The 13,470-nt window shown below is 41.7% G+C and overlaps 2 protein-coding genes across 5 annotated transcripts; one reads left to right on the plus strand and one right to left on the minus strand.

The window, feature by feature from the left end:
- Window positions 1-2,337: 2,337 nt before the first annotated feature.
- Window positions 2,338-10,346, minus strand: NPC2 (NPC intracellular cholesterol transporter 2). Its single transcript, XM_006925444.3, has 4 exons — window positions 10,119-10,346; window positions 6,822-6,929; window positions 5,054-5,226; window positions 2,338-3,161 (listed from the first exon to the last, which is right to left on the minus strand). The coding sequence occupies exons 1-4, from the start codon at window positions 10,198-10,200 to the stop codon at window positions 3,075-3,077; spliced, it is 450 nt and encodes a 149-aa protein (XP_006925506.1). The 5' UTR covers window positions 10,201-10,346; the 3' UTR covers window positions 2,338-3,074.
- Window positions 10,347-10,568: 222 nt separating this feature from the next.
- On the plus strand, window positions 10,569-13,088 carry ISCA2 (iron-sulfur cluster assembly 2). Of its 4 annotated transcripts, none has more exons than XM_015599632.2 (4): window positions 10,569-10,685; window positions 10,850-10,955; window positions 11,069-11,247; window positions 11,613-13,088. In XM_015599632.2, the coding sequence occupies exons 1-4, from the start codon at window positions 10,615-10,617 to the stop codon at window positions 11,785-11,787; spliced, it is 531 nt and encodes a 176-aa protein (XP_015455118.1). In that variant the 5' UTR covers window positions 10,569-10,614; the 3' UTR covers window positions 11,788-13,088. The 4 variants fall into 4 exon arrangements, with proteins under 4 accessions (XP_015455118.1, XP_015455120.1, XP_015455119.1 ...); XM_015599634.2 differs by having other exon boundaries at window positions 11,069-11,184; XM_015599633.2 differs by having other exon boundaries at window positions 10,579-10,685; window positions 10,853-10,955.
- Window positions 13,089-13,470: the final 382 nt, after the last annotated feature.

The raw sequence follows: 13,470 nt of genomic DNA on the forward strand, positions 1-13,470 counted from the left end.
TACTTTCAAACTCGGTAACACAACACTGTCCATCCCATTCTCTCTCTCTCTCTCTCTCTCTCACACACACACACACACACACACACACACACACACGCCTCAACTGAGTATCCCAGGCCTTTAAATCCCCCAAGCTCTGTTTCCTGTTCTATCTCCTTCCCGAAGGGCAGGAAAACACTTGTTCAAAATGACTATCACTGCAGTGACATTTCTCACATATAACCTTTTTCTTTGTGTTAATCCTCTTCCTATGTATCTTGACCCTGTCTTCAGACCAACCCAGTCATTTAAGCAATATTTGCTTTTTGGATTCTCTGATGTGAATAGCTAATTCATGATCATCTTCCCTTAGCCTGAACCTCACCTATGTCAAGACACTCCCTACTTCTGTGGGTGTTCTCAGAGAACAGACTGTTTTATCAACCTTTGCAAAGCATAATTAAGATCAATTTGTTTTTTTTAGAAAGTCAACTAAGATTTCAAAACCAAACATAGAAGACTGGAAATTACTCCATGCTTTATTGCTTTTTATTAGCCTGATTTGACTAAATGCCAGGCCTCCCACCTAACTTTCTACCAAACTGGGGATACTAAGTATTGTGTTATCTTTATTCTGTAAGCAGGGGTGCTGAGTCTGGGCTTTTTCTATCCTGGAATTCATGCAAGAGAGGAGCTGTGTCTAAGCCTCCATCGCTTGCTCAGTGGACTAGAAAATCATGAGACTGTCATTGGAAAGAACATGACCTTTCTTATACAGCCCAAGATTCAGTGCTTCTCAATGTTTTAATGATTCAGGGGTGCCTGTGAATCGTCTGTGCAGAAGATGACCTTTCAAACTAATCCCCCCATGGGAGCCCTACCTAGCTCACTGCTGCCAGGCTCCATGCAGCTTCACAACGGCCGGTGAACAGTTATAAGTGGCTGCATTACCCTTCTCCTCTTACTGAAGGGTATACACTAGCTGAACTGCTTTTCTACTGTCTCTTGTATGAGAGCAGGAGTATGAAATGCAGGGCAGGGAGCCATTAGCCTCAAGGAGCTCAGTGATATAAGAAGTCTTCTGGGAAGGAGAGAGCAGACATACATGAGAACTGAGTTTTTCCAGGCACCTCAAAAAATTATATGCACAGAGGGCAGCCTCATTTTTCTGAAGTGACATACCACACATAGGATTGAATTTTTTCTGCAGTTTCTAGATGAGGAACAGTGTCTCTCTTCTAGAATAGCTAACATTTACTGAGTCTGTGCTGTGTGCCAGGGGCCATTCTAAATGTTTTACATGTTTCACCTCATTTAACCCTCATAGTCCTACTGTTATTGTCCCTATTTAACAGATAATGAACTGAAGAACCAGAGAGGTTAAGGGATTTAAAAACCGCACTGGTGTTCCTATTAATTGGTGGAGCCAGGATCCAACTACTGGCAGTCTGAAGCCAGAGACCACAGCAGTTTAACCCCTGTGGAATTCATAGAAGTCTGACATACCTAGGGTCCATTATGTGGAGACAGAGTGGGCTGTCCCTCTGGACACGATGTGATAGGATACACAAAAGGTCTTGACTAAAGAGTACAGTGGTGGAATGGCTCTGGGAATTAACTAGTCAATCTTGGCTGTTGATAACTTTATTCCCAATCTATGGCTGTCCCCTGGTGGTTTTCCTGAGGAACTTACAAGCAAAAGAAATCCAAGGGTCTAATGAAATTATTGGGATGAAAAACACTGGACCAAATGATTTACTATATAGGCATCCCAACCAAAAACAGAAGACTTTCAAGGTCCCTGTTACCCCACTCACTCATGAACAGGGTTATAATCCCTGCGATGGCTAAAAGCTGATAGTGCATTGATTAAAACAAGCAGCAAAATACATGCCCCATGATTATACTTGTACTTCAAAAGGAGGAAATTCCGAGATTTAATTAGCTTAGCCATTACTTGCAACTTCATATTTCATTTTTTAGCTTCTAGGCTTTCCTTGTGGCATAAGGTTCCCAAAAGAATACTATGCTTCATGCCAACTTGCAACCTTACTTGCTGCCCACTTCCTTCATTCAGTTCCTTAGACCTTTCGGATGTTATTATTCAACGAAGTGATGTCTGCTTTCACTGCTTATATCAGGCACACTTGTGGTATAAGATTATGTAAAATAAAACAAAACAAGGTCATCTTGTATGAAATAGATAAGTAAGGTCTAACTGGGCAAAAAGGGGAGAAAAGGCAGTTTCTGAAAGAGTCATATCTTTATTACACTCAGGGACCATGGGACTGGGTGTCCACCTTCCATGGATCTGAGGGAAATAATTTGTCTGAAAGAAGCAGCTGACCAGAGCACAAATGCAGAAGACTATCAAGTTTTTATTCATTCAAAGGTACATTTCCAGGTGCATAGAGAAGTCACAAGGTAATGTTAGAAAAAAAATCAAATATCTGCTAATCGAGTGTTGCATTTAATGAAAACCACCCAAGACAGAAAAGGAGACATGAGATAACCATCGAGAACCAGCCACCCAGAGTTGAATTTCTGTCACGGAACACCTCCCCCTCCACCGAAACGCTGGATACCACTGGAGAGCAAGTCATCATTGTTGAAGCAGCGGAGCTGGAGGTGCCTTCGAGAATCAGCAGGCTTGTTGGCCAGATGTACTGAACTCAGTGAGGCACTTGGAGATGTACTATCCCAGCTAGACGAACGTGGTTTGGAACCTGTCCTCCACTGCAATGGCCAATAACCCCACGACACATCATCCAACGTCCCTAAGCAACCTCATTTGGGTCCTGTCGGGCGGGACTCTCCTTATTCAACAGCAAAAAACACTGAAGACAATTAAATCAATCCCTACAGTCCCTCGCTCTCCTTTCCTTTATGCATTTACAAAACGTATTACAAGGGCAACAGTTCTGAGCTCTCGGGAAATAGGGTCTTAGATGAGGATAGAGGTTGAGAAGCATAAAACAACAGTCTAGAAATTCCTTTTACCTTATGGCACTGATTTAGTGTAGACTTGGTTTCTCCTCCCCTCTCTCCACCCACATTCTCTCATCCCCAGATGGACATACTGGCATCAAATAGCTCTAGTTTTCAATTTGTACTGGGATTTCCCAGCAGAAGAGATATTGGTCTTTATCATCCTGAAGTTCCCACTTCACCACCAGTTTTATCTGGAGAAAGAGAAAAAGAATTGGGAAAAATGAAACTCATACCTCATTTCCATCCAGAATTGGTTTAACTCTGAATCCTAGATGTACATTGTAACAAACTGCCTAATTTCTCACGCTTGTCTTCTTAGGACAGGCCATCATGAAAGCTACTTGGGATGTGGGCACAGCCTGTGTCCTTAAACTTAGAAGAGTAAACCAAGTCATACCTATGATTTGGTGTTAGCACCACGTACTAACCTAGGTAACTTATCAAATATAGTTTCTAAAGCATTTTTTCCATCTTATTGCTCACCAGTACATAAACGAAGGCTTACATAAAAATAACTTTACATTTAGACAATTTCTCATGTGTTTGGCAAACTGATCCAGCTTTTCCCAACTGTAACCATGAAGAGCAGAAAGTAAACATTTAGATTCTTAGGTATAAGGAAACTTACGTGTTAGTTGGAAATGGAAATAGCAAAGTATAAAGGATGTCCAACGAAGTTTACCATTGTATGAGTAATTTCAAGAACAATAACTGTTTGTAGCATAGAGTTTCAGTTAACGTCCTTAAACTGTTTTGTGATAATATACCTGATTAGAGATCTCTGCCTTGACTTGCTACACAGTATTATGAGCTATCCCTTCTAATTCTTAATAAATCACTAACACTTTGCCAGTCTTTTCTTACATAGACAAGAACTTACTTGTTATTAGTTACTATCTCTCTTTTGTACTCAAATGTTTCTTTACAACATAACACTTGGGTGACAGTGATACCCAGCTTCTGGAAACCTGCTTTTTAAGTTTTAAGACAAGTACACATTAACTACTGTTTCACTTAATACAGTAAAATTAGCATAGTTTAAGCTGTTTTTCAAATGAAATGTAATTCACTTAACGATAAGTACAATATATTAAGTGCCTATGTATCAGGTCCTAACCAGACACTCTGTATAAGTAACCGAGGCTCTGAAAAGCCCATGATTACATGGCTACTCTGCAAATTAATGTATAAATCTGTCTCTGACCTTTAGGGTCTCCAACATCCCTTAAACACAGACTTCCTACATTAGAGACTCTTTAGAATGTTAATTACTTGCCCTTTCTAGAAAATAAATGGCCAGATTGCTCCTGGGTTATATTTGACTTCCTTTAAAAAAATACAGCTCTTTTTCTTCTTGAAAAAAACCCAATCCTTTTACTTCCTCCATTCTCATCAAGATTCATACCTTTAATACAGGCCCATTCCAGCAGGCTCTACTTTACAAATGTTTGGTAGAAAAAGAAGTAGGTATAGCAGGGCGAGTTAGAGGTAAAGGTAGGGGTGGGAGGTGGGTAGAGAGGAGAAGGAAGAGTAGACAAAGCTACCCCTCTGCTGTGGAGCTAATGAGCTACTGCTCTCTTATTAATAGATTTAATAGAGAAACCAGAATTTTCTGATGACAATGCTAAGACAACTTAAAATCTTGAACTATTTGATACTTGGCTAGAATCTTTCAACACTGTACAGGTTTTGAAGTCACAAGACTCAGCTCTAAATCTAGGCTATAATATTTCTTAGCTGAGTGGACTCTGTTCGTATCACATAACATTGGAAGTTCAAATTGCTTCATCTGTAAAATAGGAATAATATCACCTCTACACAGGGTGGTCATGAGAATCCAGTGAAATACTGTAGATATATATAGCTAACCATTAGGCTATAAACAAAGAACAAAAGGACACGATGAAAAATATCTGCCGTACCTTACGATTCCTAACACTAACTTAACTCCTTTTCCTCAGGCTTCCGCTTCTTCATCATAGAGATGAAGGACTCCTACTCCGACCTTTTCTTTCTTCCTCATTCCTCAGATATCTAACCTAGTCACAAGGCCTTAAGTGTCCTCAACACCAACGTCACTTACAGAGGGGTAGTCAGTTTTCACTGGTAGTTTATTCAGGTAGCTGTAGGTCTTGTTTTTTTCGATGGGACAGTTGACTCCACTCTTACAGCCATCAGACTCAGGAATGGGAAAGGCAATTGGGACACCCATCAGGATGCCATATACCAAGGCTTTGCTCCCTTGGGACTGAGTATCTAAGAGATAGAGAGAGAGAGAGGAAAATAAAAAAGATAATCAGATAGTGAAGGAAACAGCCTATTTCCAAACTCTAAATAAAAAATTCAGATACATTTTCAAGCAATGGCACTGCTATGATAGTAAATCATAGTCTATACCTCTCAATTCCTAGGGTCTATTTCTCTTTGTAGTTATGCTTAGTGCCTCCAAGAATGCTAAAAAGCAAGCATTCACACCAAAACTTGAAAAATTACTGAATTATGCCAAAAAAAAAAAAAAAAAGGGAATCAGTGCGGGTTAGGGGATGTCTCTTTGCTCTTAAACCCACCTTACTTTTCACTGCCTTTCCGTTTCTCAGGAGAATCAGAGTTACTTGGATAAAAAACGTCATTCAACACAAAGTAACTGAGTTTTGGCAGTAAACTTTCTACTTACAATTTACATCAGCTTCTGTTCAAGTGTATTGTGTATCTTAAAGAGTTTTAGGAGACTGGTCTCTGAATTCTCAAATACTCCCACCCAAAGGATTCCATGAGAAATTAAGAATAAAATGTAAGGCCATATGGAAAGGGAATAATTAGTCTACATGGACACACCATGGACTGTAACATTAGAGAAAGAAGTGAACCTTTTAGAAACTGGGTTAAGATTATAAAGAGGCACATTTCTTGCTAAGCTCTATCCTCCATGACAAGATGGACAAGAGGAATACGTATAATAAAATTAGGGCAGAGTTATGAGCCGATAGGTTATTCTGGAGATCTGGAGTACTGGCTCTATTTCTTTCTCTCTGGGTTGGCAATTACTTTAGTTTAGAAGGTACTTTTTTGGTTTGGAACAATAGAGAGGCCAGGGTATCACGTAGGAGAGAAAACAACTGTCTTTAGGCTTAAGAACAAGAGATGACGGAGACTTTCAAAATTCTTATTAGACTGTCTAGTCTAGTTCCATAGGATAGAAAATGAGAGGATTCAAGTTATATGTCTTTTCTAGAAATAAAGACTTTGCATTTGTCTAAGTTCCTGGGAATCTGAGGGTGATGAATGTGGTACCAGGAAGCAACAAGTTCCAATAATATTTCTTCAAGTTAAAGAAAGCTCTTGATTGCTTCTTGGGTTCCCAGTGAGTTCCCTCAACCTTACAGAGGCTAAGCATTAATTGCTCTTATATTTTGAAGTAGAACCTAAGACTTAATCACTGGAAGGTATATTGCCTGAAATAACATTTTGGAGAAGTTCAAAGGCTACAGAATTGGGGTCTGTACTAATATTCTGGAGTCTGTAGCTAACTAAACAGAGCTGACATTCCCATAAAAGCCACTGTGCAATATGGTTCCAGATTGGACAGAGAGAAGCCAAGCTGTCTTTTCTCACCTATAAACACATGGAAATCTCTCTTTGCTTAAAGGGATTCTAGGAAACAGGCATAGGGGAACCCCGTATGAGAAGGGTGTCTAAGGGTATAGCAAAACCTAACTTTGTACAAGTTGGAAGGGAGGTCTCAGAATTCTTGATTGCAGCTCCTCTCCCCTACACTCCCATGCTAATTGCAATACTTGAGATTAATGTTATGCTTTAAGACAAATTTAAAAGTAAGAGACACTTTTACTCACTACTGGTGAAGGTGACATTGACAGTGTAAGACTGTCCTTTCTGCAGACGGCAGGGCTGGTTGGGGCATGGGCTCACATTCACTTCCTTTATAATTCCAACCCCGGAACCTGCAAAAGAGGAAAAATGAATTTGAATAAAAGGAAAAATAAACCACTTAGGCTGTCCCTACCTAATGGGAAGATGCTCTGCTCTCCCAATTATGGTGAGCTCGTTCTCCTCTGACGATCAGAGGTCTCCAGGAAACTGTTCATATTTGATGGGTAAATGGGAATGAAGGCAATTATTAAATATATATAGCCAGCTCCCCTACTCTACATTCTGAGAGGGCTATACAAGGGAAAATCATCCCCATCCCTCCTTCCACCCCAGCACCAGCACGGGATTTTAAAGCCACATACATAAGGCACAAGTCATAGCCTTACTGTTTCCAATCGGAATCTTGAAACTGGCTGCTCCCAAACAGCCTCTCCCCCCACCCCCATCTCTCAATTCTGTCCTGGTATCTCCAAATCAGTGTCTCCAAGTTTTGTATACCCTCACCAGTGAGAACAATTTTAAGAATGCATCTGCAATATACTTTGGAAACCTGTGTTCTTCAAAATAAGTATCACTGAAACAGAGTGTATGTCTTTTTTTTTTTTTTTTTTTTTTGATTTCAGCCTAAACGAGGACAAAAGTGCTGTTTGTTCATAATAAATGCTGGACCAAAAAAGGTTAAGTACAAATCTTTAGAAATCCCATTATCTCATCCAGTCCCCTCAAACTGGACAGAATGCAAGTGAACTGCCTGTTAACACTGCCTATAACAGGGTACGCTTAAGCTTTTCAATTCGGCCATCACTGTAGACTCTGAGACCTGATGCCAGAGTTTGAAATCTCATTGGCTCCATTATTTACTGTGTAACTTCAAGGCAAGATACTTACCCTCTCGGGATAATAATAGTACTTACCTCATAGAGTAGGTGATCTAACAAAAATTAGCTATCAGATAAGTGTTTGGAACACAGTAATGCTACACAGTAGTCTCCCTTATCCGCGGGTTCGCTTTCTGTGGTTTCAGTTACCCATGGTCAACCATGGTCCAAAAAGATCAAATGGGAAATTCCAGAAATAAACTATTCATAAATTTTAAATTTTGAGTAGTGTGATGAAATCTCACACTGTCTCTCACTCCACCTGCCCTGGAAATAACTCATCTCTTTGTCCTGCTAGGTACCTAGTAGCTGATGTCTCAGTTCTGGTATTATAGTGCTTGTGTTCAAGTAACTCTTACTTTACTTAATAATGGCCCCCGAGCGCAAGGGGAGTGATGTTGGCAATTCACACATGCCAAAGAGAGGCCATAAAATGCTTTCTTTAAGTGAAAAGGTATGTATGTACAGTGACCAACACTGCTCCAGCTAGGTCTATAAATATCTTGCAGTCCCTTATCCCCAGACAGCTTCTCCATGATGGCAAAATTCTCAGAATATACAGGCAAGGATTCTCTTCTCTAAGACCCTCTTCCACTCTGTCCTATCTTCTACGGTCAGATAAAAAACAAACAAAAACCATCTCAACCTTAATCAACAACCTGTTGAAAATCAGCGTTAATGCTAGTTTTCTGTGTCCAGCTTCTATCTGCTTTCAAGGCCGGGTCACATGATCTAGTAGGAACTGAGTAAAGGGTAGTACTTGTAGCTCCTTCATCCAGTTTTTTGGTTGACAAGAGGTTCTTGGACTTCCAATGTCAACAGAACAAACTTCTCAGTCCTAAGCTGAAAACATTGCAAAACTAATTTGCTGGGCCCCATTTCTGACTTGGGGAAATGCCACTCCAGGGGAAAAGGGGCATACAGAGGAACTCAAAAAACTTTTGATGTGGGCACTAAAGTTTTTACACTGTATTTCCCAATTCAAAAGTAAATTGAAAATCTAACTGAAACTCTCTTTCACTTAAGAATTTCTTGCCATAGGCGCACACCTGCTTTTCTCAAATGAGTAGAACGATAGTCTAAATTTAATTTCTTTAGTTTTTGTTGCTGTTGTTGTTAATGTTACCATTGAAACCCAAAGTGGCTCAAAAACACTCACTAGTTTCTTTCTGCTTACTAGCTATGAGAACTTGGGCAAGGTACTCTATGTGCCTGTTTCCTTATCTGTAAAACAGTGTGAGGGGTGAATGAGTTAATAAAGTTAATACAGTATCTTCATCCAAATGTTGGCCACTAAGTTTAATGGAGGGAAAAGCAATAATCTGAGGTGATAATAGCATCTTTCAAGCGCCAGTGTCCTAGGTCAGTGGAACAGCATTTGTTAAGTATTAATAGGCCAGCAGTCTTTATTCCTTAATCTGTCTCCTAGTATCCAACTTTGCTTTTGCCTCAGCATGAATTTGGATGACATAGTGAAAAGAGTATTTATTCCCTCATTTATTTTTTTTTTTTAACAAATATTTATTAAGCAGTTACTATTACCTGGGCACTGGATAGAGGAGCAAACTTATATCGGTTCTCATTCTGCTGTGTGACTTTGGGTAAGTTATCTAATGTCTCTGGAATTCAATGACTGCCAGACTATATGATCTCCGAGTTTCCTTCCAGCTCACAAATTTTATAAAATCAGTTTCATACTTCTTTCATTTATCACTATACCTCTCCACTTTAGAAAAGTTCGTCTGGAACAAATAATTCTATCGACTTGATTGAACAAACTCACATTTTCTACAGCCCACTCCTTGTATTTCCCAATAAAGATTCCAACCACAGCGGTAAGAGGGGGTTATGTGTCACAAGCTGTGACCAGAAGCACAGGTTTTTATAGATAGGAATCACGAAATTCCATAGCCCAAAGAAAACGCTAACGGAATAAGTCAGGAAAAGGAGAACTGACTTTTGACTTGTCAGCAAATGCTAAATCAAAAATAAAAGCAAACAAAGTAGGGAGGGAGAGGTCATCCAAGATACGGGCATAAAAATAAAAAGTTCTGCGTCCTACCCTTCACACCCCGCACTATACACGGAGCTTCGGTTCTCTGCCCTACAAACTTCAGGAAACTTCAGCAAAAGGTCCACCTCCAGGAATGTCCAGGGACCCCAAACACGCGTTCCAAGGAAACAAAGTTGTGAGCGATCGAGTTTCCTCGAGGATGGCACCTTCTGCCCCACCCCAGCCCACGCCAGCCCACTATATGAGGGGTCTGAGGCTGAGCTTGGCCGCCCACGGAACCCGCCCAACCTAGCCCAGGGAATCAGCCCGAGGTTCTGGCGGAGGCTCCCGCAGAGAGCGCGGAAACCTCGGGCTGGTCCGAGGCTCACCGCAGTCCTTGAAATGCACCGGCTCTGCCAGGGCGGAGGCGCTGAGCGCCAGGAGCAGGAACGCGGCGGCTAAGAAACGCATTGCTGCGAAAGAGGTTCCAAGAGAGAGGAAGGAAGAAGCGGCCGCAGTAATCACAAGATAAACCCGCCGGAGGTGGCCAGGGGCGGAGCTCAGTCAGGCGACCAGGGATCAGTGCCCGCCCCCGGCTCCTGGGAGCCTGGTTCCGCACGGTTTTGCCCTATCTCCGCCCATCTTGTCCACTTTGCGGCCGGGTGGGCTCGGATACATCTCCATCCCGCCCCTCTCTTCAGCTCTCGGCTTTGTTGGTGCGTCCCCGCTTCCGCAATGGGAACATTTCTAGCCAACCACATTCCTTCTCCTCCTGCAACACCCAATAGGCGTGCTCCAGGGCGTGGTCTCTATGGGTCCCGCCTCCTGAGGCCCAGGCGGAGAAGGGGATTGGGGCGACGCAAGGGGCGGGATTCGTGGAGAAAGATGGCGGCCGCCCGGGGCTTGACCCTAACGGCCTCGGCGCTGAGGTCGGTCACCCCCTGGCGGAGGAGCAGGTACCAAGCCAAGAAGGGCACTTGGGAAGAGTATTAGGTTTTGCGTGTCCAGAACTAAGCGGACACAGGTCCGCGGGAGAGGTGCGGGGGTGGCGTGAGGCTCTCCAGGTAGAGAATCGCCAGTGCCCCTCTCCTCTGGACTTATCATCCTCCCTTGCGCGCAGCAGGCTCCTCGCGGCCTCCGCCGGACCTCAGACGCATCGGGAAGCATCGTCTTCCAGCCCCGAGGCTGGCGATGGACAGGTTCACCTCACGGACAGCTGCGTCCAGGTAAAAGCGGTGGCGGTGCCCAGACGGGAGTTCGTAGTGCGGAGACCTTCCCTTGGCCTACCCTTCTTCCTCCCCTGGCCCGACATTCCTGATCTCCTCTTCCTGCATTTCAGAGGCTTCTGGAAATCACCCAAGGGTCAGAATTCCTCAGGCTGGAGGTGGAAGGAGGTGGATGCTCCGGATTCCAATACAGATTTTCACTGGATACAGTTATTAACCCCGACGACAGGCAAGGAGGAAGGGGTGGGTCCCGGAGATTGTGCGGGAGGAATAAAAGTGTCTCCAGTTTAAGGTAAATTTTTATTCCAAATTTAAAAGGTTTGCTAAGGATGCTTAACATCACACAGTGGGGATACAGTGAAGATTTGTTGTCTTGATTCAAAAATAACTAAGTTATAGGAGGAAAAGTGGCCAGCCTAGGTCCATAGGGTAGTTGGTAGAGTCATGCTAGACTAGATTCCAGGCCTAAATCTCTGAGCATTTCCCATTATTCATTCCATTGAATCTTTTTTGCCTCAAAATCGGCACCTGTTGATGATAAGGGATGCTTGCTCTGTATTTCAGAAAACCGAGGATGTGCACCTCTTATATCAGAGCTCGGAGGGTGTCGTGTTTTTATTTATGATATTCATTAATACTTTTCTCCTGTCTTTTCAGGGTATTTGAACAGGGTGGGGCAAGAGTGGTGGTTGACTCTGATAGCTTGGCCTTCGTGAAAGGATCCCAGGTGGACTTCAGCCAAGAACTGATCCGAAGCTCATTTCAAGTGTTGAATAATCCTCAAGCACAGACAGGCTGCTCCTGTGGGTCATCTTTCTCTGTCAAACTTTGATGTGATGATAGGTGACCCAGAGGTTGCTACCATTTGTACCAATTTGAAGAACCTGGGATTAGTAGAATTCCAGAAGTTTCCTTCCAATCATGTCCCTCTCTCAGTTTTATTTCCCACAATCCAGGAGTGCTGTGTTTTGCCACTATTATTTCCAGAATGTGAAGCTTTTACTCTTGACTTAATTTCTCCTGCATGATTCTAAGGCCAAGCCTCTAGATGCTGTTACCTAAGATTTAATAACTAGTTGAAACCCAGTATAATCTGTAGAGCCTCTAAAGTTCCAAAATCTGGAGTTACTTTCCAGGCCTTTAGAGCTTCTTATACATATTTGTATAGCTATGTATAAAAGCTTCGTTTTAAAGAAAGTCCTTATTTACTTGTGGTTTGGATCAAAGTCACAGATTAGGTAGCTTGGACACTGATTGCTAGGCCAGAGAGGATGAGAAAGGCAAATGAAATGTTCTCTATTCATCTCACCCTTCTTGAATGTGGTAGTTGACTTATCCTTATTTTCTGCGCAGCTCATTCTCCACTTCCACTTGTTAAAGCACATACATTTTCCTCTCACACTCATGAATCTGCTAGATTCACAAAACCAAAAGCTCATCTGAAAACAGACTTAAGCCCCACTAATATCCGAATCACTTGAAAAATAGCCTCCGTACTCCATACTCCCACAGATATTTCAAGATTCTGTGATCATTTAGTGACTGAATCTTTTTAGGATATGTTGCTTCACTTATGGTGAAAGATGTCTCTGATCTTATGTGTAGCAGGAACTGGTCCCTTTGTTGGTATAGATGATAGATACTTAGGGATTTTCTTGTAGGTTGGATGACCAGACAAAATGCAGGATGCCTCGTTAAATTTGAATTTCAGATGAACAAATAATTTTTAGTATGAATGAGTCTCGAATATTGCGTGAGACATACTAAAAATTATTTGTTTTCTGAAATTCGAATTTAACTGAGATCCTCTAAATTTATTTGTTAAACCTGGCAAGTTTACTTTAGGATCACTGAAGAAAAAGCATTTTAAGCCACAAATTCCCGTGAATTTTAATGTACATGTTTGAGTGTGGAACTTAAATAGGCTACAACGCTAGTAATGGCAATGCTGGGGGAGCCAGAATTGCGTGGACAGACAACTAAACAATGACAAAAACACTATAACCATGATGAATGATTTATAAATACTGAAGTTGGGAAACCACACCCAAGTTGATTCTGGAAGAATATCATTCTGAGTCTGGGTTAGAATTAAAGGTGTTAAATAAAAGGAATTACCATTAAAAATGAAAATAGAGTTTTAGAGACAAAGTATCTGAGACAGAAACTCACATTTTCAGTATGGGAAAACCTAGGACATAGAGAAAACAAACCTATTATGTATATGCAGTGCATACAAAGTGGAAAGAAGAGGACACTCAGAAACCTGAGCAGATTTATTAGCAGATTTCCATGGCAGAAAGCAGCATACCATGGAAGCATCTGTGCGTAGCTTTATTAAGACGTCGGGAATTGCTGCTGGTACCTGGGCCTAATAAAATTTTTAGCTCAGAAGAGTCCTGTCCTCTTCAGAAAGATTTTGCTACATTTACATGTTCGAAATATTCTTCCAGAATATTTTTGTGAGTTATTTATTGATTTGGTGATTTTAAAACTAATAGCATAAGCATAATAG

The sequence above is a fragment of the Pteropus alecto genome, unplaced genomic scaffold, assembly GCF_000325575.1.
Source record: "Pteropus alecto unplaced genomic scaffold, ASM32557v1 scaffold8, whole genome shotgun sequence".
Classification (NCBI taxonomy): Eukaryota; Metazoa; Chordata; class Mammalia; order Chiroptera; family Pteropodidae; genus Pteropus; species Pteropus alecto.